The sequence below is a fragment of the Pogona vitticeps genome, chromosome 2, assembly GCF_051106095.1.
Source record: "Pogona vitticeps strain Pit_001003342236 chromosome 2, PviZW2.1, whole genome shotgun sequence".
In the NCBI taxonomy this organism is placed as follows: Eukaryota; Metazoa; Chordata; class Lepidosauria; order Squamata; family Agamidae; genus Pogona; species Pogona vitticeps.
Window position 1 is genome coordinate 89,816,090 of NC_135784.1, and position 24,985 is coordinate 89,841,074.

The 24,985-nt window shown below is 40.9% G+C and overlaps 1 protein-coding gene across 30 annotated transcripts in view; it reads right to left on the reverse strand.

Annotated features, from left to right (window-relative positions):
- The window catches only part of SGCD (sarcoglycan delta), a 631,892-nt gene that overhangs the window by 61,680 nt on the left and 545,227 nt on the right, over window positions 1–24,985 (reverse strand). For all 30 annotated transcript variants that reach the window (XM_078385606.1, XM_078385607.1, XM_072990018.2 and 27 more), the window contains one exon: window positions 17,238–17,310. In XM_078385606.1, coding sequence (XP_078241732.1) covers window positions 17,238–17,310 — 73 coding nt within the window. The remainder of the gene's footprint in view (window positions 1–17,237; window positions 17,311–24,985) is intronic.

Consider the following 24,985-nt stretch of genomic DNA (forward strand, 5'->3'; position numbering starts at 1 on the left):
GATATACCAGCTAAAAGTGACCAAAATAGAATCATCTGGCTGTTACCTGATGTTAATAAAGCAGTTACAGATAGAGTAGATTTGTAGTAGGTGCCCAAAAGGTGAGGAAAAAAAATATGAGATTGTGATGTGCATTTTAATGTGTTTGCATTTTGTTTTTAATCTAGCATTTTGTGAATGTATGTATTTGTACTTTTTAATTTGCTAGCATTGTGTTGTCAAGTTCTCATGGTTGTACATATTTCTGTTTATATTTCTGTTTCAACTGTAATACTAGTGCTGGTTGAATGACCAAAGTAGTTAAATCAACAATAAAATAATAGACTCAAGTAGTTTACTGTTCCATTCTTTTGGGGCTTTCTGGGACTGTGCAGCTTGCCCAAAGCTACACAGGCTGGTTCTTCTCCCAGCAGCATAGTGAGGAACTGAATTTCCACTCTCTGCCACCACAGTCAAGTGCCCAATTCACGGAGCTATCTGGTGTTCGTTTTGCATTGCTTTTAAAAATAAAACATAGATTTTCATGATCCTGGAATCTTAAATCAGTGTCTTAACTAAACAGGTTTGTTAATTAGTTACTCTTGCATGCTCAGTATATAATTATTTAATTTTGCTCTTATCAAACACATCACAATCTTATCACTGAGGATGAGAATGGTTATCATTAAACTGTTCAATTCTGAAGAATGATGGGAGTTCTAATACAACTGTATTTTCAGGTATAATGAGACATACTGCTTTTAACTATGAGAAGAGCAGAATCTTTAAAAGGACAATGAAACTGAATTTCTCTAGCCTTCCCTCCTCTTCCAGCAATTTCTCATGCCTAAATGAATTAAAAATGCTTTGTCAGGAAAGCTTCTCTAGATACCATTCCTTATATAGCATGGTGGAATACTATTAAGTAAGAATTGTAGCTGCAGTATTTTCACCTCTGTGAACCTTTAGACAGGGAAACATCCTCAGTCAGACAACAATCCAGATGGCAAAAATAAGTGGACTTGGAGAGAATTTCCAAGATGTTTCTCCTGGTCTGCTTCTGAAATCCAGTGAAACTGAAACACACTGCAAGACAGAAAGCTTTATCATATCCCTAATGTTTAAATTATACATTTGTTAAGGCCAGGGGATGACTTGCAACTCCTGCAATTTCATGGCATTTGGAAAATGGAGAGAGCATGGAAAGCTATGTAAGTAAGTGCTGTCAAGTCAATTCTGACTTATGGCGACCCTAGACATGCATTAAACCAAAAAGGTTCTTCTTAAATGAATGTGTTATTATCAATAATTCCAATATGTTGTGAGCCTGCTTGACACACAGCAATTCTGAAAGGTGGCATGTTCATCCATCCATCAATTATTTTCACTGAAAATGCCACTGTACTCTGATTGACATTTTCTTTTTGTTTTATATTTAATCAGCCTGTGCTGATTATCAGTAGTGTAGAGAAACCACCCCCAAACCTCTTAAGAACTAGAATTCCTGCTGGAGACATCTTGTTATTTACTGTGGCCAACCTCAATCATTCAGCTTAAAAGAAAATAAAAAGGAAATATTTTCATTAAACATGCATGCTATAGAAGCTGAAGGGCATTTTAATCCTCCTCCGCCCACAAGCCTTCAGATTTCCACCCAAACTTCTCATCACCTCAGAAAGCAGTCCACTTATAAGTGTCACAGCTTCTTCTTAATCAGCACTCATTTTGCATACTAGATTCTATGATGAATACTAAATAACTTTGCCATTCATTTTCTCACATCTGCACAATGTCATGTGCACTTGAAGGAAGGATGAGCACTATAATTAAGCATTAGCCTTTTCAGTGGCATGAGTCTGCCACAGAGTATGAAATGGCTATTATTAATATGTTTAAGGTCTTGCATTTATTAGCATCCACTCTCTACCCAGGTTTAGACGAGTACAGATGTCTCTGTCTCCCTTCACCCCTGCTTCTGCTGCTGCTGTATGTGTATGTGTGCACCGGGTTAGCATGTTTCAATTTTGTGTAAAGAAGCAGAGCAGAGAAAGAACTGCAACTGATGTTAGCGGTGATGCCTAACAATTAAATTGTCTTCCGTATACCGTCAGATCCTTTGATGCATACGGCAGCTGATTAAACGCATGGGTGAATGGAACTGCTTCTGTGAATAGGAAGAAACTAAGATGACTGCACAGGATATAAAAATGGAAACACTTGGGATAATAACACTGGAATGGCAGGAGTGTAACAGGTGCTATAGAACAAAAGGTGCTTTTAAAAACTGAAATGAATGCAGACAGGAAAAGAAGGCATCTTCCTCCGAGCTCATTCTTTGCTATTGCTGTGCCTCATATAGTGGAAGAAAAACAGTCTTGTGGAAGAAATATACAGCTCCTACAGTTGGGTCATAGAGACAAGGATGCTGAATTGGCGCAGGAATTTCATGATTGGTTTACCAAGGAAAGCCTTTTCTGGTTCTTCCATTTTCATAAGGATGATCAATAGCTGCATAGAAGGCATTTGGCCATGGATGGAAATACTCCCAAGCACCCTACCAACCGGTTTCCTCCAGCAATGTCTGTCTATGGCTGCCTAGACTTCAACACTGCCTAGATGTCAACATTAGTTTACAACACTGGATATTTTTAGTTAAAGTTTTTGTACTGTAAACGTTTCTCTTGTGCAAGGCACAAGATAGCTTATGATATGAATGAATGAATAATAAAACTCAGGTATTGCTAAATAATGAAAACAAAATAAATTGTGGTATCGAAACAGTAGTAGACAGATTCCCTCATTAAAACAAACACAAAGTTAAAGACGTTCAAGAACTACTTAAAAACAACAGTAAGAAGAATACCATCCACCACTAAAGGCCCTTTCTCAATAATCACTCAATGGCCAAAAGCCTGTCCAAAGAAGAATGATTTTGCTTGCCCTTGAAAGGACCGTTGCCAGGAACAGCTGCCAAGAAGGCCCACTCTTATATTCATACCAAATGTGCCTGTGAAGGTGGTGAGAGGAAAAGGTTGGCCCTCCCTAAAGATCTTACCAACCAGGCAGGCTCAAAGGGTTTGAGAAGGTCCTTCAGACCGCCAGGACCAAGCTGTTTAGGGCTTTACAGCACTCAGAACTGAGCCCAGAAACTCAGAAGTGAGCCCAGAAATGAACTGGGTGTCCAACAGAGTTATAGCAGAGCTGTTGTAGCAAATAATTTATATTCTCCATATAACAGACTCTGGTCTACCCCATTTCTGATCTACTGAAGCTTGCCAACACTTTCCAAAGGCAGTCCTGCATATGGCATGTTAAATTAATCCAAACGGGATGTAAGTAAGGCATGCATTACCATGGTGAGCACATTGGTCTCCAACAATGGGCACAGCTGGTTCGATAAATTTAAATGGACAAATGCCCTCTTGGTTACTGCTAAAACCTGGACATGCAAAGTCACAAATCTCAGATTTCTGTTACACTGTAACTCTAAGAAGCACAGCCTGAATCTCCATAGCCTGATCTGCCTTTTGGCGAATCAGGAGCACTTCTATCTTGTCTGGATTAGGCTTGACTTTGTTCAGCATTATCCAATCCATTACTGATACCAGGCATTGGTTAAGAACCGGAACGGTTTCCTTAGATTTGGGCTGAAAATACAAATAGAGGTGGGTATTAGAGATGGGCACAAACCTCAGTTCACGATGTTTCATCAGCACAACACCACAAGGGCCATGCTTCTCCTTCCACCACCTCCCTGCCCATCTCCCCCACTCACCAGTCAGCGTGCTTTGCTGTTCTGCTCTTCACACCACTGCCCAGTCTCCGCAGAAGCACAGGCTTCCCTTCTCAGCCTCCTCTGCAGCCACCCACTCAGACAAGGAAGCAGGACAGGGATTCTTGCAGTGCTTCCTGTGAGTGTGCAATTGCTGGAGGAGGCGGAGAAGGGAAGTCTGTGCTCCTGCTGAGACTGGGCAAGCGCGAGAAAGCATAGTGCACTTGCTGATGAGCATTGGAGCCAGTTTGGGGGGGGAGGTGGAGGGAACTTGCAGCACCTGCGGTGCCACACCAATGCACTCGTATGAGCCTCCGAGGTTTGTGCTCATCTCTAGTGGGTATCATTCATACACTGGTGACAGTGGCGTTCAAGATTTTGGAAAAAAAATTCCAAAATTGTGGCTATTAGTCTCTTTTCAGGTACAATTCCTAGTGCTGGCCATTATCAATAAAGTCCCAGACAGCTTGTGTTCACATTACCTAAATGGTTGTAGTCTTACATACAGACATATACAATTCTTGCAATGGGTTCCGGTCATTTTTTAAAAAAATTATAATTTATTTAACTGTGCTTTTAAATGTTATAACTACGATAAAAGAAAAAAAACAAAACACTCATTTAGGATTCAGATACAATTGAGAATCACAAGCGAGAAGCATCACGCTCAGAGGTCAGGGATAATGAGCAGCATTACTACGGTAGTAAAGGAACTTTGTTAGTCACAGGGGACTCCATCTGAGTCTCCCTATGTATGTATCTAGCATTCAAGAATTGTATCCTTGTGGATTTAGCACTGCTGTGAAATCCACAATCATTTTGCAACCACTGCTTCCCCAGTGTCAGATTTATGGCTGCAGAAGCCTAGGGCTTCCCAATTGCCTATTTATTTGGAATTATCCACTTAAGTACTTTTATGATCAAATCACTTGTGCTCTCTTTAGTTTGATCTTAAAACACATCTTCCCTTCCCCTCCGCACACATAAGAGCAGGCTGCCTATAAGGTACATTTACTTTAAAGCTCTCCTTGAGTGCCTGCTTTCACTATTTATAGATGCTGTGAGAGAAGAGCCTGGTCTTTGTGCTGCAGAAAGATCAATCAATATGATCAAGAAAGGGTCCAGCAACTTGATTTATCCTCAGTGGACAAAGGATAGTAAAAAGCTCCGAGCATTTCACAATCCATCATTTGGCAGTCTAGCCCTGATTAAGAATGGGGAGAAATTTGGCCAATGTCAAAAATTCTCCACCTGCATTGCCCGATCTTGCCTCCAGCATGACAGCAAAGCAGCAGGCAGCATTTTCACTGTACTTTGCAGTTTTTGCAAAAACTGTGTCTTTTCCCTTTGAGTTGTTGGGCATATACAGGTAGCAAGCATGGTTGTGTTTATTGATTTTTTAAAAAGAGAAAAACCATCTAATGTTTCTTCTTTTAAGAAGTTTATACTTTATGAGATTCCACACAGCAAGAAATGAGTTCCTACAATATTAAGTTTTGCACATTTCTCTTGTGAATTCTGTGCAAGCGTCGGTCTCACAAATGGAAAAATATTCCCCAGGATAGACAAAGGCCCTTTGCCATCTTAGTGATGAAAACTGCTGTTGTCATTTCTTGTTTGGCAAGCAAGGATGAACCACATTATGATCTACATTGGTACCTTGGATACGTTCAATATTAAAATGTTCTTGGGTGCCTCCGCCAGAGTTTTAGAGATCCTAGTCCACTTGCTGGCCCGCAGGCTATCCCATCTGGAGGACTAGAGAAGTTGCCTTAGGCAGCAAGATGAACCTTAGGGACAATCGGCTTCACCCACAACAGATACACATGCCTCAGTCTGGATCGAAACCATTGCTTCTTATGTACAATCTAGGCTAGATTTTTACATGCACACTGGGCAGAAGTGTAAGTGAGCCCATATAAAAGGATTTTCATGTTCACTGATTGCTGACTCCTAGCAGAGCACAACTGAGGAATAAAGTCAAGAAGGACTCAGGGAGATTGTGATCACAGCAAGTGAACAGGGCACGCTGACAGGAGTTTCATGGGGAAGAGATAGGAAGGAAAGTTCTATTTATTTAGTTAATTTATATCCCGCCCATCTAGACCAAAGTCTACTCTGGGCGGCTAACAATACTCAAGAATAATAATAAAAAACAACAACATTAATACAATTGAAAATAACAAATAAATTAGGTATTGACAGGAGGGAGGGCCTGCCTAAAAAGCCAGGTCTTGAGTTGGCTCTAAAAAATACCCAGCAAGGGAGCTAGACAAATTTCTGGGGGGAGACTGTTCCAGAGGCAAGGGGCCACTGCTGAGAAGGCCTGATTGCTTGTTCTTTCTCTTTGGGCCTTCCTCAGCATTAGGCCCCTCAACCACCCTTCTTGACTAAAACAAGTGATTCGGGTAGATCTAGGTGGGAGAAGGCATTCCACTAGATATTGAGGTCCTAAACCGTTTAGGGCTTTATATGTCATCATTAACACTTTGAAATCAATGCGGAAACAAATGGGCAGCCAATGTAGAGAAGCCAGAGTGGGGGAGATATGTTGATGCTTTCTCACCTCAGTAAGATGTCTGGCCACCGCATTCCATACCATTTGAAGCTTCTGCATCAATCTCAAAGGTAGCCCCACGTAGAGTGCATTACAGTAGTCTAATCTCGAGACTACAAGCACATGGACTAGAGTGGTGAGGGCCCCCACATCAAGATAGGAGTGCAACTGGGCACTCCTATCAAAGATGGAAATAGGCAGTACGGACCACTGAGCCTACCTGGATCTCCATGGTAAGTGCCCAATCACGATGGACCCCCAGACTGTGAACCAAATTCTTTATGGTGAGAGTCACCCCCCCCAAAAAAAGAGGGAGTTCCCCAAATCACTGAAGGACAAAATGAAGTGGGAGACCAAAGAGGCAAAGGCAGAGAGATCAATGTTTTTAGATTAACACCTGTAGGAACCTGGAGCAGGTTACCCTAGGAATTCCACATTCAGAAGCACTGTGTGCTCAGTTTAAGAGGTAGGGCCATGTGCTCAGCTTAATAGGCAGGCGTATGAGCCTAATAGGAAGGGCTGTGTGCTCAGCTTAGCTGGAATGGGTGTGTCCTGATTACTGCTCAGAGCTGTAAGTAGTAGTTGTGAGTTCTGGGAGGGCCTTTGGATTGCTGACTCCCAACAGAGCACAGCAGAGAGAAAAAGCAGAGGCAGGCCCAGGGAGCTTGTGACCAGGGCAAGCTAACAGGAGTTTCACTGGGCCAGATTTTGGTTGAATATGAGGAAAAATGCCCTAACTGTTAGAGAAGTACAGCAATGGAACCAATTACCTTGGGAGTTGGTGAGTGCTTCAACACTGGTGGCATTCAAGGTAATCACCTGGCAGATATTTGATTTGTATTCCTGCACTGAGCAGCGGGTTGGACTCAATGGTTTTTCAGACCTCTTCCAACTTCATGATTCTATTATTAATACTTCCCTCAGCACTCCTCCATTTTTTTTATATAGAACATCGAATTCTCAGTGCCAGTCAGTATGGCTGCAATGATCTGTTATTGATAAGGTTTATATAAATATATATACAGTATACCCATTTATAGCACATAGTGAAAAGAAGCACTGCTTCACTCAGAATTCAATTTTTGCAAAATAAGACTTCACTGCACATGGCCTGGAAACTGCTGCCTAGTACAACGGGTCTCACTTGGACTATTTAGACAGCCGAATGCTCTACATGGTCCTAGAGAATATTTTCCTGCTAAACCCGGGGCATAGGCACATTTCATCTGCCACTGAGTGCTTTCCCTGAATAATCATGTTGGCTTACTTTTTTCCTTAACATAAACAGACTCATTTTTCTTTAACAGAGCTTGCATACAAGGGAGGAATAATTGCTACAGATGGGGAATGAAGAGAGGGGGAAAACTGGCCCCTGAGCTTATTTCTTCCAGCCTGGAAGCAACATAATTCTTTTCATCCCTTATCTCAATCTGGTGTGAGATCTTCCAATGCAGGGAAAGAAAAATAATAAACACAGATTATGTTGTGATGGTAACTCAATTCTTCCACACAGAGCAAATAATTCACTACATGAAAACAAGAGACAAACTATATGCCCCCTTGAGCTGCACGAAGCTGTTTAGAAATCCAAAGGGCTGCTCCAAAAAGGCTGGTGCACTGAGCAGAGAAGAGGATAATAACCCTTTGTTTTCTGCCTTGGTTCTTTTGAGGAGAGGTAAAGGAAAAGGTAAAGGTAAAGGTTCCCCTTGACAATTTGTCCAGTTGTGTCTGACTTTAGGGGGCGGTGCTCATCTCCGTTTCCAACCCATAGAGCTAGCGTTTGTCCGAAGACAATCTTCTGTGGAACGCCATTTACCTCCCCACCATGGTGGTACCTATTTACCTACTAGCATTTTGCATCTTGCATGCTTTCGAACCGCTAGATTGGTGGGAGGTGGGACAAGCGATGGGAACTCACTCCATCGTGTAGATTCAATCTTATGACTGCAGGTCTTCTGACCTTGCAGCACAGAGGCTTCTGCGGTTTTACCCGCAGCACCACCACGTCCCTAACTTTTGAGGAGAAAGGTGGGGTAAAAATATTTTAAATGAATACAAAGAACATCTTTTACTACAGCTCCAGACAAAATCCTCTTCTCTCCCGCAGCAACAAATGGTATTTGGTAGGAATTATTTGCAACCTTCCTACTTTTAATATGTTTTGTCTGGGAAGAGCCTTTCTGGACAGAAGTGAATGTCAATCAATCCAGTAGCAGCCAATTGTTCCTTCTCTGCCTCAGACTTTGGAAGAGAGCCATGCCTCTCTACTCAAGTCTTCTTTTCCTGCTCTTTTTAGTCAGACAGTCCGAAGACAGAGTTTATGGACCATTAGAGCAATGTAGCCAGTACTCTGTTGGCCTTGAATTTAGTCAGTGAGCAAGCCATGTAGTTAGTCAGGATGAAGTTATTAATCAGCTAAGCTCTGTTCATGTAACCAGTTAATTTTTTTCTACAGAATGCTATTTATTTTTTATCTATGAAGAATTGTGAGTAAAATGGAACTTTTATTCTTTTTGCATGAATAAAATTCACCTTACTGGAGTTTCTGAGTAAGTTATTAAGATAATATGTGCCAGTTGAGAACTAACCAAGAAGAGGTGGTCTACTGAGGGAAGACATGAAGCTAATTCTGCTCTGTAGGTCCCAGAACTTTTTCCGCTACATAGCTAGAGACTTTTAAGCCAATGAATTTCTGTGCTCTGCCAATAATTTGTCCCCTCCCTCCCTGCCCCGCTGCTTTCCCACTTACTATGTTTTTCCTTTCATCTTTTTTAAAAGAATAAGTGAGACAGCCAGGCAGCCAGAGTGGACTGTTGTACCCTCTGGGCTAAGGCTGCAGCTGTGCACCATTTTAATGTGAAGTAGCATTCTAAATTAAGGAGAGTGGCTGGAAACTGAACCAACTGGACATTACCTTTTAAGATGTCCAGCGGTGAATCAAGGTGGGATTTTCCCACTGAGAGAGTAGGAGAACTGGCAGAGTGCAGTGCTTTGCTTTGAAATACAGTGGACCCTCTACTTACGGAATTAATCCATATTGGAACGGTGGCTGCAAGTCGAAAAGTCTGTAGGTCGAATCTCCATTGACCTACGATGCATTAAAAACTAATTAATCCCATAACTGGCAGTTTTTATTCTATTTTTGTTCCATTTTGGTTTTTTTCTGGTCTGTAAGTCGATTCTCCGGCTGCAAGTCGAATCTAAATTTTGCGCCAGAGAAGTCTGTAACTCGAAAAGTCTGTAAGTCGAGCCATCTGTAAGTCGAGGGTCCACTGTACAGGGCCACATACAGCCTGCCCCTGTAACATTGTTCAGTGGCACTCCAGGCTCTGGATCCCTGAATGTTTGTTCCATAGTTTATTTGTAATGGCACCATGGCATAATCTTGGTTATCTGATCAAATCTGTGCCTAAAGATAGGTAGGCACTGGTGAGTATAACTTTCTCATTGAGCAAGCCACCCAAACAAGTTATCAAGTAGTAAACACTTAATACAGCTATGTCATAATTCTGCAAGCTCTACACATATAGTAATACAAATGGATTCAGCAAGGCATTGCCTTTCTTTGTAGATTTTATTTTCCCCCTTTGAAGGACTAGCCTTTATTTTTATGTTATTTCTCTCCCCCCCCCCCCCGCTCTAGTTTACTACATTTTTGTGCTTACTTGCTATATTCTGCTCTGAATTCCCCCCCCCCCCAAAAAATTTGGTTGTTTTGCTGTGGCTGTCAGTAAGCATTATTTGTGAGACATAGCATAATTTGACTCTGGTTGCATTATTTGCTTCATAAATCATTCCCACAGATTTACGTTGCTTGCAGAATTATAACATTTTAGAGGTTAATCTGAAGATTTACTGTATTTCCGCAGAGGTTCCTAACATATAACCTCTATAATTAATTGTTTCAAAATAGGGCATTAAAGCAGGGCTTCACAGATATTATAGTGCTATTTCATGCAGATTTACTAGCATACAGAATAATGGCAACTGTAAGATTAGCATGAATGGGAGGTATTCATATTGTCTGTGGTAAATATTTTAACATAGATCTCACCTTGCTTTCTGCACACCAGCTTTTAATAACATGCCATGTAGAAAATTAAATACTATAACCTAAAGAGTTCTAAGATAAATGTGATTTCATTCATCTATAGTTCATCCTAATCATATTTATTCAGAAGTTAAATATCAGAGTGTTCAAAGGTACCTGCTCCTAGAAAGTGTGTTCCGGATTACACATTTTTAAACTCTTCACTGAACTCAAAAGGACAAATAAATAGGATTGCCCTGTCAGCTAGCTGCTCCTTTGTGCCTAGTCCATCCATTGTAGCCCTTAAAATTCACCATATTGTTCTTGTTCTTTAAAAAAAATCACCCATATCTTCTCTTTTATCACCCGATTTATTTTTCTTCTTCCTATATAGCAGCATTAAGTTGATATCCTATATAATGGAGAATGATAATATTAGCAATACATTCATATAGCCGCTAGGTTCCTGCATGAGAAGATTCATTTCTGTCTGGTTTCTAAAGCAAAACAAAGCATGATGCTCATATACCATCCTTTACTGCTTAAAGCTTTCTCTGGGCAGCTTACAGTTTAATTATGCAGGCTACACATTGCCCCTGCCCCCAGAAAGCTGGGTACTCAATTTACCGACCTCGGAAGGATGGAAGGCTGAGTCAACCTTGAAGCAGCTACCTGAGCCAGGGATAAAACTCAGGTTATGAGCAGGGTCTTCACTGCAGTACTGCAGTGTAAGCACTGTGCCACAAAGCTCCTAGTCCAGTTATGGGTTAGAGGTGGTTTTGCTTGCCTTGGAGGATGCTTTGGGAGACAGAAAGAGGGACTATGTTCCTCTTGCTTCTGGTGTACCTCTCAGCAGCCTCCGGTATCACTGACGTTTGTATCCTTCGAGACTCAGAGGCACTGCTTTACACTGGCTCACATTCTCCCCGAAGGAATGAGTTCTGAAGGCAGCAGGGGATTCCTGTGGGGTCTCTCAGGGTTATGTCTTGGTTCTAGTGCTGCTTAAAATCTACATGAAACTGTGAGAGAAATGTTGTCCTGAGTTTGGGCATCTGTTGCCATGATTGCGCTGACATTATTCAACTCTGTATCTCTGTTGATTCTAAATCCAAGTTCTAAGAATTATTTTAGTTCTAAGAAAGTGTCTGATGTCAGTAATTAAGTGGATAAGGGTGAACCTAATGGAACTTTCTCTAAACAGGACACAAGTGCTTCCAGTCAGTCAACATGCTGATGAAGGAACAGGGATTGAACATATTCTGGTGGGATTTAAGTTTTCATAGAGGTTAAGAATGTGTTTGCACAGTTAAAGCAAGTACAGTGGTGCCTCGCAAGATGATTGCCTCGCGGGGCGATCGCTATGGTGCTTCGCAAGACGGTTTTTTCTATGACCATGCTTCGCAAGATTTTTTTCCCCTGAGCCCGATGCTTCACAAGATGAATAAATTTCATTTGTCTCGCGAGGTTCCCATAGGGAACCTCGCAAGACGATTTTTTCACAAGACGAGGATTTTTGCGGAACGAATTAAAATCATCTTGTGAAGTACCACTGTAGTTTGCCTACTGCATGCATTTCTGGAGCTGTCTGATCTGTCCATGGCAGCTTATTATTTTGTTACATCTGGTTAAGAGTACTGGGACTTGCTTTGCATAACACGCACTTGAAAAGTGTTCAGACATTTCAGATGGTAAAATGAGCTGTGGCTAGACTGCTAGTCAGGGCCAGTTACAGAGAACAGAACTCTCTCATCACGACAGCTTCATGGACAGCCTATGTATGGTGTTACGTATTACCCACTAAGACCTGTAGGGTCACGAAATGAGAAGGCTGATGGTTTATGGTGATCACCAGATTATTAGGATAACAAATAGTCTTAGAGAAAGAATTAAAGAAGTCAGCTACACACACAGGATGTCTACCAGCAGTGCTCCTGATGGGCGACTAGAAGAAGAGGATCTCAAATAAGACTGCCCTGCCCCAGGAGGACTGTGTTTATTAACCTTACAAGCTCACAGATAGTTGACAGTATACAGATAGGACAATGGTTATATAATGCCATCAGGATTGGCTCAAATGAAAAGCTCCCCCTCACTATGAGAAAGAAGATGAATGGGCAGTAGCCATGCCTCCTCTCAGAAGCAGCTGTGACATCATCCAGGAGAGTCTTCTCTACTACTGTAGAATCAGCCAACAGCTTAACAACTTTGGGGAGGGGCATTTCCCCACAAAACCTTTATCATCTTCTGGCATACAAACATGTCTGGTCCCTGAAATGTTCAGAGAGGTAGTTTTCCTGGTTCCAGCATCTTCTAAAGTTATGACAGCATATAGCAACAATAATTATTTCTTGGTACCAGTATCCTTTAAAGTTGGTTTGGTGGGGGTGCAGGAGACAGTTTCCTGGTAGATACTTCCAGGCTGTTGGACATCTTGCCAAAGGGAGGGTAGCCATCATCCTTTCGTCTTTCTGCTAGAGGGAAAGGCTTTCTAAATTCAGGCAAGGTACTGAGGAAGGGGCATTTAAGGGACTAGGATTTTATCTTTGTTTTAAAACGGCTTCTAAGTAGCTTTCTAAACTCAATAGTGCTTTAATAATGTGATTATTTTAACTGTGTTTTAGAGCTAGACCATTTTAGGTGTTTTTCTCTGCATATGTTTTAACTTGTTGTGAACTATCCTGAGTTCCAGTCCTCAGGGAAAGGTAGGATATCCATCAGTCAGTCAGCTAAGTAAATAATCTAAAGAAGACTTTTGGATACATTGTGATCCCTGCCAAATATAAATTCTTCTTCTTCTTCTTCTTCTTCTTCTTCTTCTTCTTCTTCATCATCATCATCATCATCATCATCATCATGTCAAGTCAGTTCTGACTTATGATGACCCTCTTCAGGTTTTCTAGGTAGAGACTATTCAGAAGCGGTTTCTCATTCCCTTCTTCTGGGGTTGCCCTGGGACTGTGCAGGTTGCCAAGGCCACACGGGCTGACTCTTCTGGTATGCCTAGTGGGGAACTGAGCTCCCAACCTCTGGCTTTGCAGTTAGATGCCTCACTAAAATCCATATAAGGATCTAGGAACAATATTGTTACTACAAACAAAAGAAAGAACTGATGTCCAAGTTATTTTCTTCTCCCTTCTTCATCCCTTATTCCTCCTATGCCATGTCCTTCAGATGGCAAGTCTGTAGCCAGGAACTATGAACATGATGAATGCTTGCAAAATTTCTCATTTTTGTTAATTTAACCATGTAAAGACTGTCTGCCAAAATTTCCCCCTGCATCAGCAGGATTACTAGGTTTTGTTTTTGTTTTTGTTTTTTTGCAAAAAGACCCCTGCTTCATTTTCTCTTTTGTTGGTGGTGGTGTTTTTCTTCCCTTGTTGTTCATAAGAAGCTGAGAAGTTCCGCACAGCTTAATGCCCTTTCAGGAGAATCCTGAGCAGGAAAGATGGCACCCTGTGAAGGATTTGTAATAATCCTGCAGACTGGCATTTCCTCCAGAAAAAAAGACCACAAAACTTCTAAGAAATCCCATGAGATTTCCTGAAAAAAAAATGTTCCAAAATGCCCAGATAAATCTCTGTGCAAAGAGAAAAGTAATTCTGCTCCCCCCCCCCACCAATGACTCTGAGAGCAGAGCTGCAAGATCCTCACTATTAGGAGGCCCTACTTTATTTGTTATTGATCTTGCAAAAGCTACTCTAGGTGACACTCATGATTTGAGATGGGGATGAAAATAAAAACGGATCTTTTTTTCAACAAAAATAGCCGATTTGTTAAATATTCGTTGATCAGTATTCATCAAATTTTAAGTCCCAAAAATATCACTTGATGAATATTTCCCCATTTTATTTATCCTTCATAATAAAAAAAACCCACACCATTCTGCCTACTGGCCACTGATTGATGGGCCGATAGGCAGCCACCCACCTCCACAGCCATCCATCCTCACAGCCTACCCCATCCCCTTCCTCTCCCTACCTGAGCCCCCCACCCCCGCCGACACCCCCGTACTGTAATCGTCAACGTCACTGCTGAGGTCTCCATCAGGCCTCCACAGCTACAATGTGTAAAAAGGGAAACTGGCTGCTTTTTGCAAAGATGGTGGCTGTGGCTTCATTTAGGGTAGGGAAGCTGCAGCTGCCATATTTACAAAGGGCAGCCTAGATTCCCTAAACCAGTCTGCCCTTTGCAAAGTTTTTTTAAATACCCCCCCCACGAATCAATGAATAATGTCATTATTCGTTGCTTCATGGGGGCAACTTCATGAGTCGTCAACTTTTGATGACTAACAAAGCAGGACAACTCGCCAAAATGGTGAGTCATCCCCATCTCTAGTCACAATATAGAAAATGGTAAAAATGCTTTAAATAAACAAAATATTTCCCCTTGATTAGTATTACAACCATTGCTAATCAAAATCATCAAATTTTGCCATCAACCAAACATGTAGTTAGGGTAAGGAAGCCAACAGATTTCTAAAGCCTGTACTTAAGCCTGTTAAATGGCTGAAAAATGATACAAGTTGTCACACTTGAGGCACTTAATGGGAAGACAGCATTTAATAGAAAAGATAATAATGTTTGGAAAAATTTGAAGGCAATAGGAAAAAAGGAAAACCAAACATAAGATGGACTGTCTCAATAAAGGAAGCCATGGACCTTAGTTTGTAAAACCTGAGCAAGGCTGTTAATGACAGGACCTTCCAAAGATTGCTAATTGATATAGCTACCATAAATCAGAAGCAACTTGTCAGCAGAAAACCACAGCAGCAATATGGATGAGTGTATCCCAGTGTTAAAAATGTACTACCAGTGGGTACCACAGCCTACTGTACTCTGAGACACACTGCTCTTTTTGTTTTTATAATTACAAATATGGGTGTGTGGGAGGTTAAATCCTTGACAACAGGAAGTCACCAACATCCAACTGCCTTGTTGTGTGTGAAACACCCACATAGTTCCCAGAACTTGCTCAATTGAGTCCACACAACTGTCCATTAAAAGAGGTTTATCAGAATATATACTGTCAAACCATTCAAGAAGATTGTGAGATAGGGTATTCATGATTCCTTTATCTATCCTATCCCTTGCAACCATCTAAGTGTCAACAAGACTCATCAATATTTTCATCATTTGTGAAGTCGAGTAAGAAGAATAGTATAAAACTGCTTGTGCAAAGAAGCTGAAATCTAATGGATGACATAACATCACAAACATGACATCTGGGGGCCTAATACCTCAGGGGTTTATTGTAAACACTACCCCATCCTTGCACAGATTCCCCAAGCCTCCCCACCCCCGACACAAGGGAAAGGCAGATAAAGAGAAGACACAGAGATAACATCCAAGAGATGATGCCCATCTAGCAGAAACAGTACAATGTCTGATTGCAGAAAAGGTGATCCCACTCTTGTAAAGCAGCCAGTGATCCAAAACTGCTTGTCAGAAAGAAGATGATAGAAAAGTCAGTGGAGAATGATGGCTGTGTAATCACCTGGAACTTATCATTCATGATATGACACCCGAAACATTGCTGAAAGTAACACAGATGGGAATGCAGAAGCTGGGGAAAAGAAACTGATACCAGCAGTATTGTTAACACCTGCATTTGGAGGCTCATGTATCATCATTCTGATAAAACATTACAAGTGTCCAAGGCACTGAAGCACTAAAGATATGAGAGTACAACATATAAAGAAAATTTGTGTTTGGCTAGATAGTCCTTGTTAAGGGGGAGCATAAAGGAATCCAATTTTTGGGTGGTGGTGGTGGTAAATAACCTGCCCAAAGGTTAGTGACTTGCAGCAGTCAGTGGAAATTATAGAAAAAGACAAGACTGCATCCAAACTGTAGGTTCCTACAAGAGGGTGTAATATGTAGAGTGGCCTGCCTCTGTGACCCTTAGAGAGCTTCCACTCAACCATCAGATGTTCTTTTTTCAAGAACCTCTTCACATGTGTGGCTGAGACACATGTCAAGCTGTTCAACACATTACGGTCATCTCATGATACAGAACAGCTACCACTGTACAGAACAGCCTAACTAGTGACATTTCTCCCACTTCAAACATCATATTGCACAGAGCGGAAGAGGAGCATAATCAGAATGACCACAATCAGAAAAGATTGTACAGAGGTACCTTCTTTGGCCAGAACTTTGTTCTATATTCAAAAGAAGTCCCTAACAAGGATCCATCTTCCCAGTAGTTTTACTAAATTCAGCACACAGTTGCATACATTTATAATGAAGAAAATGGGCTTTCAGCCTTGAAAGCATGGCAAGAGGGTTATATCCCCTTGATATAATATGGAGCAACCCTCCATTATATACTTTAAAGACCATTATGACCTAGACACTCTATACAAACATGCTATTGAATGTGAGAAAAAATTGCCCCAAAGGCTCACATACTGGAAATCCATGGAGGTTGGGTGCCTGTCTGGTTGGCTGCCATGAAAATGTGGTGCTATCAATAACTTATGAAACAGAGCAGTAGTTGCTGTTCTCTGATAAATATATCTAGCATGCTACTAAATCTGTACAGAGAATAACTTGACCTTTGTGTCATTCGTCTGCCAGCTGTCACTTTGTGATTGAGAGGAGCATCTCAGTACCTTCAATCACTGAGACCCCAAGACAGATCTTAATTTTCCTATTTTTCTTTTCTTTTGAGGCTTTGAGGTGACTAACAATGGAACTTTACTGACATTGTTTTTTTGAAATTGTGTTGCAGAGAGGCAGCTGAAGCATCCCTGTCTTGCTGCCTTTCTGGGGCATCTGTGCTTTGAGACAAGGGTGTCTTGTCCCCGAACTGGTTCAGGGGCTGAAATCCTAGCATTCAGAATACAGAATTCAACAAGCTACCTTTGAATTATATTGAAACTAAACACCAACGTTTACCTTAGTTCCTTGAAGGGGTCTGCCCTGACATTAGGAGTTTCTATGGATTTAGGAAACACTGTGCCTTCTGCTCCTGAAATCACAAAACAAACATAAGGTGTAGATGTTATAAACAGTCAGCAGGGGAAATGATGCTCAAACCACATATGCCGTATTTTACATTTAGCTTCTCTCTAACTCTAAAAGCATCTACTATATTCTTATAAACATCTGGAGCAGCCATTCTCAACCTTTTGTTTCTGTTTTTGCCACAGCCATAAAGATAATATGAAAGAAATACAGGCCAAATCAGGATTGTAAAAGTCACACAACAGACCTTATAAGGTAGAGTGTGAAGAACTGTTTCCAGGTGCCACTGAGAATGGCTGATCTAGAATAATGATAGTGAGTTCCTTTTGTCCTCCTGCCCCTGGAAATTATAACTGTCCTAATTACAGTTTCCCACTTGTGAGGTTTCAACCATTCCTATACATTTATGCAAGGCAATTTTTAAATGAGGCAGTGTATTTTGAGTAGATAAGCTGCTGCTCTGCAGATGTTTTAGGCTACAACTGCCTTAATCCCTGATTACTAGACATGTTGCCTGGGGCTTACATGAAGTAAATAATTATAATAATAATTGTGTGTGTTGTCTAGTCAGTTCTGACTTATGGTGACTCTTTCCAGGGTTTTCTAAGTAGAAAATACACAGAAATGGTTTACTATTCCCTCCTTCTGGAAGCACCCTGGGATTGTGCAGCTTTCCTATGACTACAGTCATGGCCAAAAATATTGGCACCCTTGCAATTCTGTCAGAAAATTGTTGCAGTTACAAATGTTTTGGTACTCACATGTTCATTTCCTTGGTTTGCATTGGAACAAAACACACACACAGACACAGACACAGACACAGACACACACACAGACACACACACACACACACACACAAACCAGAGGGAAAAAAGTCAGATCTGATACTTTCCCACACAGAAACCCAAAAATGCACTGGCCAGAATTATTGGCACCCTGTCTAAATTGTAAGAAATAATTGCTTTTCAAGCATGTGATGCTTCTTTAATTTGTATTTAGACACACTTGTCACATGTAAGAGGAGTGGGCAATATAGTAATCACACTTGCAGCCAGTTAAGATGGAGAAAAGTTGACTCAACCTTTGTGTTGTGTGTGACACTGAGCATGGATAAAAGAATAAAGTGTGAAGAGTTGTCTGTGGATTTGAGAGAAGAAATTGTGGAAAATCATAGACAATCTCAAGTTTACAAGTCTATCTCCAGAGATCTTAATCTTCCTTGTGTCCACTGTGCACAATATCATCAAGAGGTTTACAGCCGATGGCACTGTAGCTAACCTCCCTGGACGTGGACAGAAGAGAAAAATGACTGAAAAATTACAATGATGTTTGTTCGAATGGTGGACACAGAGCCCAGATTAACTTCCCAACAAATTCAAGCTGATCTGCAGACACAGGATACAACAGTGTCAGCTCGCACTATCCGTTGCCATCTGAATGAAAAGGGACACTATGGTAGGAGACCCAGGAGGACACCACTGCTGACAGAAAGGCATAAAAAAACAAAACTGTAGTATGCCAAAACTTACGTGACAAAACCACAATCCTTCTGGGAGGACATACTGTGGACAGATGGGACAAAAGTAGAGCTTTTCGGTATAGGACATCATGACACTACTTACAGAAAAAGAAATGAGGCATTTGAAGAAAAGAACACAGTCCCTACAGTCAAACATGGTGGAGGTTTAAAGATGTTTTGGGGTTGCTTTCCTGCTTCTGGCACTGGATGCCTTGACTGTGTGAACAGTATCATAAAATCTGATTACCAAAGAATTACCAAAGAATTATGGGACACAACATAGTGGCCAGTGTCATAAAGCTGTGTTTCCACCGGAGGTCATGTCCAGCAGGACAAGGACCCGAAACACACTTCAAAAAGCACTCAGAAATGGTTACAAACAAAGTCCTAGAGAGTTCTGAAATGGCCAGCAATGAGTCCAGATCTGAATCCCATAGAACACCTGTGGAGAGATCTCAAAACAGCACTTGGGAGAAGGCATCCTTCAAATCTGAAGGCCCTGGAGCAGTTTGCAAAAGAAGAGTGGCCCAAAATTCCAGTAGAGAGGTGTAAGAAACTCATTCATGGTTACAGGAAGTGATTGATTTCAGTTATTTTTTTCCAAAGGGGGTGCTACCAAATATTAAGTTAAGGGTGCCAATAATTTAGGCCACTGCATTATTTGGGGGTTTCTGTGTGGGGTTGCATCAGATTTGACTTTTCTATTCTGGTTTGTGTGTGTGTGTGTGTGTGTGTGTGTGTGTTGTTCCAATGCAAACCAAAGAAATTAACATGTGAGTACCAAAACATTTGCAACTGCAACAGTTTTCTGAGAGAAGAATTGCATTTTCTGACAGAGTTGCAAGGGTGCCAATATTTTTGGCCATGACTCTACATAGGCTGGCTCCTCTCTCAAGAAGTACAGTGGGGAATTGAATTCCCAACTAGATACCAAAATCACTGAGCTACCCAGCCAGCTACATGAAGTACCATCCAAAAACTGCTATACTGAATGCATACTAATATTTTGCATTCCTACATTTCAAAACATGTGTGTGATGCTCTGCCTGAGAACTTTAGAGAAAGAGTCTCAAAAGGGATGATTAAGAACATGGGAATTGCATCATTATCAGCCAAACCACTTGGGTAGGTGACACAGTTTAGGTTCATCAAGTTTGTCACATGTTTCCCTCGAAGAGATAGTCAAAACCAAAGATATCATGCAACAATATACAAAAGTTAAAAATCAAAGCTATACAATGTTTAATAATATAATGGCTCACCTCCTTCCAAATAAGAAATAATCAACAAATCAATTAATTAGCATAATTCTGGACTTTAAAATTTTGACAATGCCATTCTATTAAATGTCTGACGTTATGATGATGAAAAACACAAAAGAAATTTTGCACTTTCTTTATTACTTCTTCCAAACATCTGGTGCTCAGAGAAGGGTTCAGAGGTTGATCATAGGCAAATGAACCTGCTTCTTTGTGAGGAAAACAACCGCATCCAGAACAGGATGAACATCATTCATCCCGTCAGAAAAATAACCCACTAACTGCAGTTTAGCCTTTTTTAAAAAAATAAACTTTGATTAGTTTGATAACAATGTATACAAATGAACATGTGAAAACACAGATGATGTAGAACAAATCAGCATGGCCTGACCAGTAATATGTTCTGTTTTCACACAGAATTCATCCTACAACTCTTAAAGTCTTCCTGATCCATCATTTTGTCTTCTGCAGTTTGTTGCCATGACTTCCATGTAGACAGCTGAGTCTGAATGGTGTCATATATATACTTTGCAATGGCCTGTGTGCTACGCAATAAACTTGTGTGTGTGTGTGTGCGCGCGCGTGCGTGATATATATAAAATCAGTTTATAAGTCTGATACTTTTCTCCCTTCTTTGAGGCTTTTGACTAAATCACTATCCTTCATTAATCTCCTGTGCCAAATATTTTCCCCATAGAACTTCACTGTTGGTAGATTTAGTGTCCAGTAGAATGTTATAAGTTTCATCCAAGACTTTTGATGACCCAATGACCTGAATTATCAAAGTTCAAAAAGGTGCCCCCCGTTTAGCTCTGTTCTTCCAGTATATTAGCAAAATAGATAATTTGATATGTTGCATCCAAGTATATTCCATTTTTTTCTTTAATTGTGTGAACGTTGAGGTCTAAGCTTTGGCATAGAGTTGTAGCTATGCACCTCTTACTTTCCCAAACCATATGTCAAGACTGGGGCCATGCTGGAACCCTACAACCTTAGTGCAGACAGGATCAGCCCCATCTCTCTGGGGAGAACTGCTCTAAGGATTGCAGGACTGGATCCTTTCCCTGCAGCTGTTGCCCAGCTCCTCAGAAGTGCCACCTGGGGACTGGGCTATATAAGAACAGGCCTTCCCTACAGACTGCTGCAGCAATGACAGTCTTTGGTTATGTTGTTGCTTTTGTCTTGCCTGCCAGCCTCCTTGTTATTGCTTTGCCTGGTGGTTCCTACCCTGGCTGCCTTGATATGGTTCCCCCTGGCTTTGGACTGTCTGACCATGATTTGCAGCATCCTTTTACTTGCTGCTGTTTGGACTCAAAACTCTAGCTGGTTGCTCTCTGCTTGGGCTGTGGGGTTGGTTCTACCTTGTTCCTGTGGTCTTGCTCTGGACTGGGCCCTGGTGCCTCTTCTACTGAACCCTGACATCGTACACTGTTTGATCTAATGGATTCAAATTACAAAAAAAGGAGATTTCAACTAAACATTAGAAATAACTTCCGAACAGTCAGAGCTGTTTGACAGTGGAGGGATGTATCACAGAAGGTGGTGGACTTTCCTTCATTGATGGTATTGAAACAGAGGCTAGAGAGTCATGTGTCAAGGTTGTTTTAGCTGCAGATCTCCTCCTCTGGCAGGGAAGTCAATGCCACTTGGGATTTGTTCTCAAGTCCACAATTCTGCAATTCTGTAAGATCATTCAATTGAATCATGGAGCTGTGCTTTACTTGCCTTCTGGAAAAACTAATTTTCTTTTTCCTTGAATTGTGGTTTGCTGAATAAGAGCCACTACTTCAATGATTGCTATATTTACAACCTACTTTTCTTCCAGTATGCTATAAATGCAGCATACAAGGCTTTCTTCCTCCCCATGTTATATTCACATCAACCCTGTGAAGTAGGGTAAGATAAGAGAGAGTGATTGGTCAAAAGTCATGAGTGTCATGGCTGTTCAGAGACCAGAACCAATTAGCCCATGTCCCAAACCAACACACTAATTATTAGATCACATGAGATCTCAATGTGACAAAGAGGTACAACTGGGCACTGGCTGCTGCACCTCTTCTCTGGCCATGCATTGCTCCCAGTGGTGCTCAGGTATGCTCACCTAAAGTGCCAGCAAAGGAGTATCGATTTCTAACATAGCAATCTCTCATGACAACAAGGAAGGTTGCAACATCGCAACAAGATGTTTGCTTCCGTATTCTTGTATATCTGGAATTAGAGAACAAAGTGCAGATCTTCATATGTTGTTGGGGTACAAATCCCATCATCCATTACTATTGGCCAAGCTAAGGCTAATGGAAGTTGCAGCTTGACATTATCTGGGTGACCATAAAATTGTCCACACCCCTGCCGTGTGCTTTGCTTCAATATTCAAAGCCAAATGTCAGATCAGACCATATGGTATTTGGTATGGAAATATTTCTGTGTGGCAATCGGCAGAGAAAGGGGGAAAAATTCATTATCACTCTTCCATGTTTTCTGGGCAGGAAAGCAAACCCTGTCAAATCTGTTGGTAAATCAACAGCTGTTATCTCCTTTGCGGTTGAGAACATTTCTCCATCTGTTGCAAAGAAGATGAAAAAGGAAAGCTTATTCTTTTGCAAAGTATACAAAGCATTGTTTTCAATGAACCTATTGATTTTGTAGTGCATCTTCCATACCTAAAGTGAGACAGATAAGGTGAAGGACAGCTACAATGGGATGTGTATTTACACCTACTGTACATTCCATGGCAATAAATTATTCTCTTTTATTATGGACAAGAAGGTTTGATTAAAAGGTAGACCTAGCAAACCTTTCTTGTGATCCTATGCAATTTACCAGCAATAAATGTTCATAAACACTTTGAGTGGAAAATCCATAAAGCTATTTCAGCTTTATTTTAAGTTCTATCTAATGCCCCTCAGAAATGATTTCATCAATGTATATTCCATTAACTGGCTTTCTGCCCAATAACTTAATTCTATACAATCAATCAGGAATTTATAAAGCATGTGACAGGATCTATCCAAAGTGTTTTGAATTATTGTAATGATTCACTCAATACTTTTAGTTTTCTCCCTTTCCTACACTAGTGAACATGAGGAAAATAAATTTGTCAAAAATCCCTCATGTGTATTCAGCAGAAACAAGAAAAGCTTTTATATTAAAAGGGATATGTAGTGCACAGTTTCTCAAACACTTTGGGTAAGAGCAAAGATCTTGATACTAATCTACATGAAGGCATAACTATTTGATCACTATGCTCCACTGGCTGGCTTCTTATATTCATTGCCTCTTGATGGGTATCTTCAAGCTCTTTGATTCCATCCAACATCAACTGTAGAGCAGTTTTCAGTCTTTTCAAAAAGCATTTTAAAAATAATACACCTTCTGTCACAGCCAGAATTCTGTTTCAATTGAACAATCATGCCTCTTCCATGCCTAACATCAGCTGCATAGCGTACCCCAGAACCGAATGCTTCCTTGTAGCTGCAACAGCCATTTCTACTGTAGACCACAAAGAAACAACAGAACCACTTGGTTGTGGGTTTTGCAGGCTGTTTGGCTGTGTTCTGAAGGTTTTTCTTTCTAACGTTTCACCCGAGTCTGGCTGGCATCTTCAGAGGACAGGAGTCAGAACTCTGTCTGTGCTCTGTTGCAGTTTGTTGGATAGTTGAGTATTTATACCTGTGGGATTAGCTTTTGTCCTTTTCAGGAGATTAGGTAATTATGGTGAACAGAGTGTTTTTTGTTGTGGGTGTATTTTTGTGATAAGGGGGAGAGATGATCTATCACTGTGATTGATGGGTATCGTTAGCTGGTATTTTGTGTGCAGTGATCACTGGTCCTTGTGGCTGGGTAGAGTTCGTTGACCTTTTGCAGGCTGTATTTTTCAGTGCTGGACAAATTATGGAGATCTTGATGAGAAAAAGTAGTGCTCCTTGTTTTGTCCTCATCTCACATTGTGGGACTTCAGACAACCAAATCAACAACAATGAATAATGGTTGTTGTGGGTTTTTCAGGCTCTTTGGCCGTGTTATGAAGGTTGTTCTTCCTAACGTTTTGCCAGTCTCTGTGGCCGGTGTCTTCAGAGGACAGCACAGAACAACAATGATTAATTTAGCAAGTAATATCTGCATTTCATCCAACCACTGCTAATGTTAGAAATCCACCAGCTAAAACACCCTGATGAAGGGCCATCCAACCTCTCTTTAACTATTTTCCAGAGAATAGAGTGTAACACCTTCTAAGATAGTTTGTTTCACTGCCAAAGAGTTCTTACTATCAGAAAGTTCTTCCCAAAATGAAGAAAACCCATTAAAATACTAGCCCATATCCAAAAAAGCTGGAGCAAGCCTTGGTCTCTTTCTCTCCTTCCTCTCTATTCCTCCTTACTAAGATATTGTTTATGCCATGCTAAGCTGTGATCTAGCACGTCTGAATATAGCTACTGCATATCCATATTCTTTGCTGCAAGTACTGGGTCAGTCTCTTTAGAAAGTGAGCCAAGGATGGTGCATTCTTTCTATGAATGTAAATTTAATGATAATTTCACCAAGTGTTGGTTTTGGCTTCTTTTAATTACATGCTTTCAAAGACTTACTTGCTCTTGAAACACTGCAAACCTCTACTTGTAGTGAATTCCTATAAACAATGAAACCAATACATAACTTAAATCTCTAAATCAACCCCAGGCATCAAGACATCTATGAAACACATGATCTGAGACACAAACAATTTGGGGGTGATGGGGAGATAAAATTGTGCATAAGGCCTACAAATGGGAAAGGACTATATGCTATTGACAAGGAGGAAGAAGACAAGCAAAGGCATTAGCCAAGGAGTACACGATTGTCATAAAGTATGCCAGTAATGTGTTTTGTAACATTTACTCTAATGACATGCTACTTTTTTTGCA